A 551-nucleotide genomic window follows, 5' to 3' on the forward strand; every position below is an offset into this window, starting at 1 on the left:
GAAGTCAGTGGCCTGGCAGATGAGGCTGGACTTGCTATTGCCGTCACCAGAGAGGCTGTTGCGAGGCGGGACAAAGACACTCACGACGGGGGACAGCACTTCCACCTCTGCAGAGAAGGACAAGGGGTCAGCGGGGCCTGGACCCTCCCCCCGCACCCAACCACGGGACGTACCTGACTCACTTGCAGGGCCCACCCTCACGGTGCCGACGGTCTTTCCTCCCTTGGGGTGCTGGACTTCACACACCAGGTAGTCATCCGGCCCTTCAAAGGCGCTTGAGGAGGGCAGGGCCACCTGAGAGGAGGCCGACCACAAGCCGTCCCTCAGGACTGCGGGGAAGGTCCAGAATCTCTCGCTGCTGACTGTGCTGTTGTTGAACTTCCAGGAGAAGCTGACTGAATTGGGCACGAAGTCCCGGGCCAGGCAGCCCAGGGCCACCGTGCTCTCATCGGATGGCGAGCTCACGCAGGACACCAGGGGGAAGACTCTCGGGTGTGATTCACCTTCTGGGGACCCGAGAGAGGACACAGGAGAAGAGGGGGGTGAGAGGC

The 551-nt window shown here is 63.0% G+C and overlaps 1 gene segment (V, D, J or C); it reads right to left on the minus strand.

The window, feature by feature from the left end:
• Window positions 1-6: 6 nt before the first annotated feature.
• On the minus strand, window positions 7-546 carry LOC104994411 (the record flags this gene model as incomplete). The annotated part of the segment is given in 2 exon segments: window positions 7-107; window positions 183-546. Coding segments are annotated over 2 exon segments (465 nt in total), but the record flags the coding sequence as incomplete, so codon positions are not given.
• Window positions 547-551: the final 5 nt, after the last annotated feature.

This window comes from Bison bison, unplaced genomic scaffold, assembly GCF_000754665.1.
Source record: "Bison bison bison isolate TAMUID 2011002044 unplaced genomic scaffold, Bison_UMD1.0 scf7180017460184, whole genome shotgun sequence".
Lineage (NCBI taxonomy): Eukaryota > Metazoa > Chordata > Mammalia > Artiodactyla > Bovidae > Bison > Bison bison.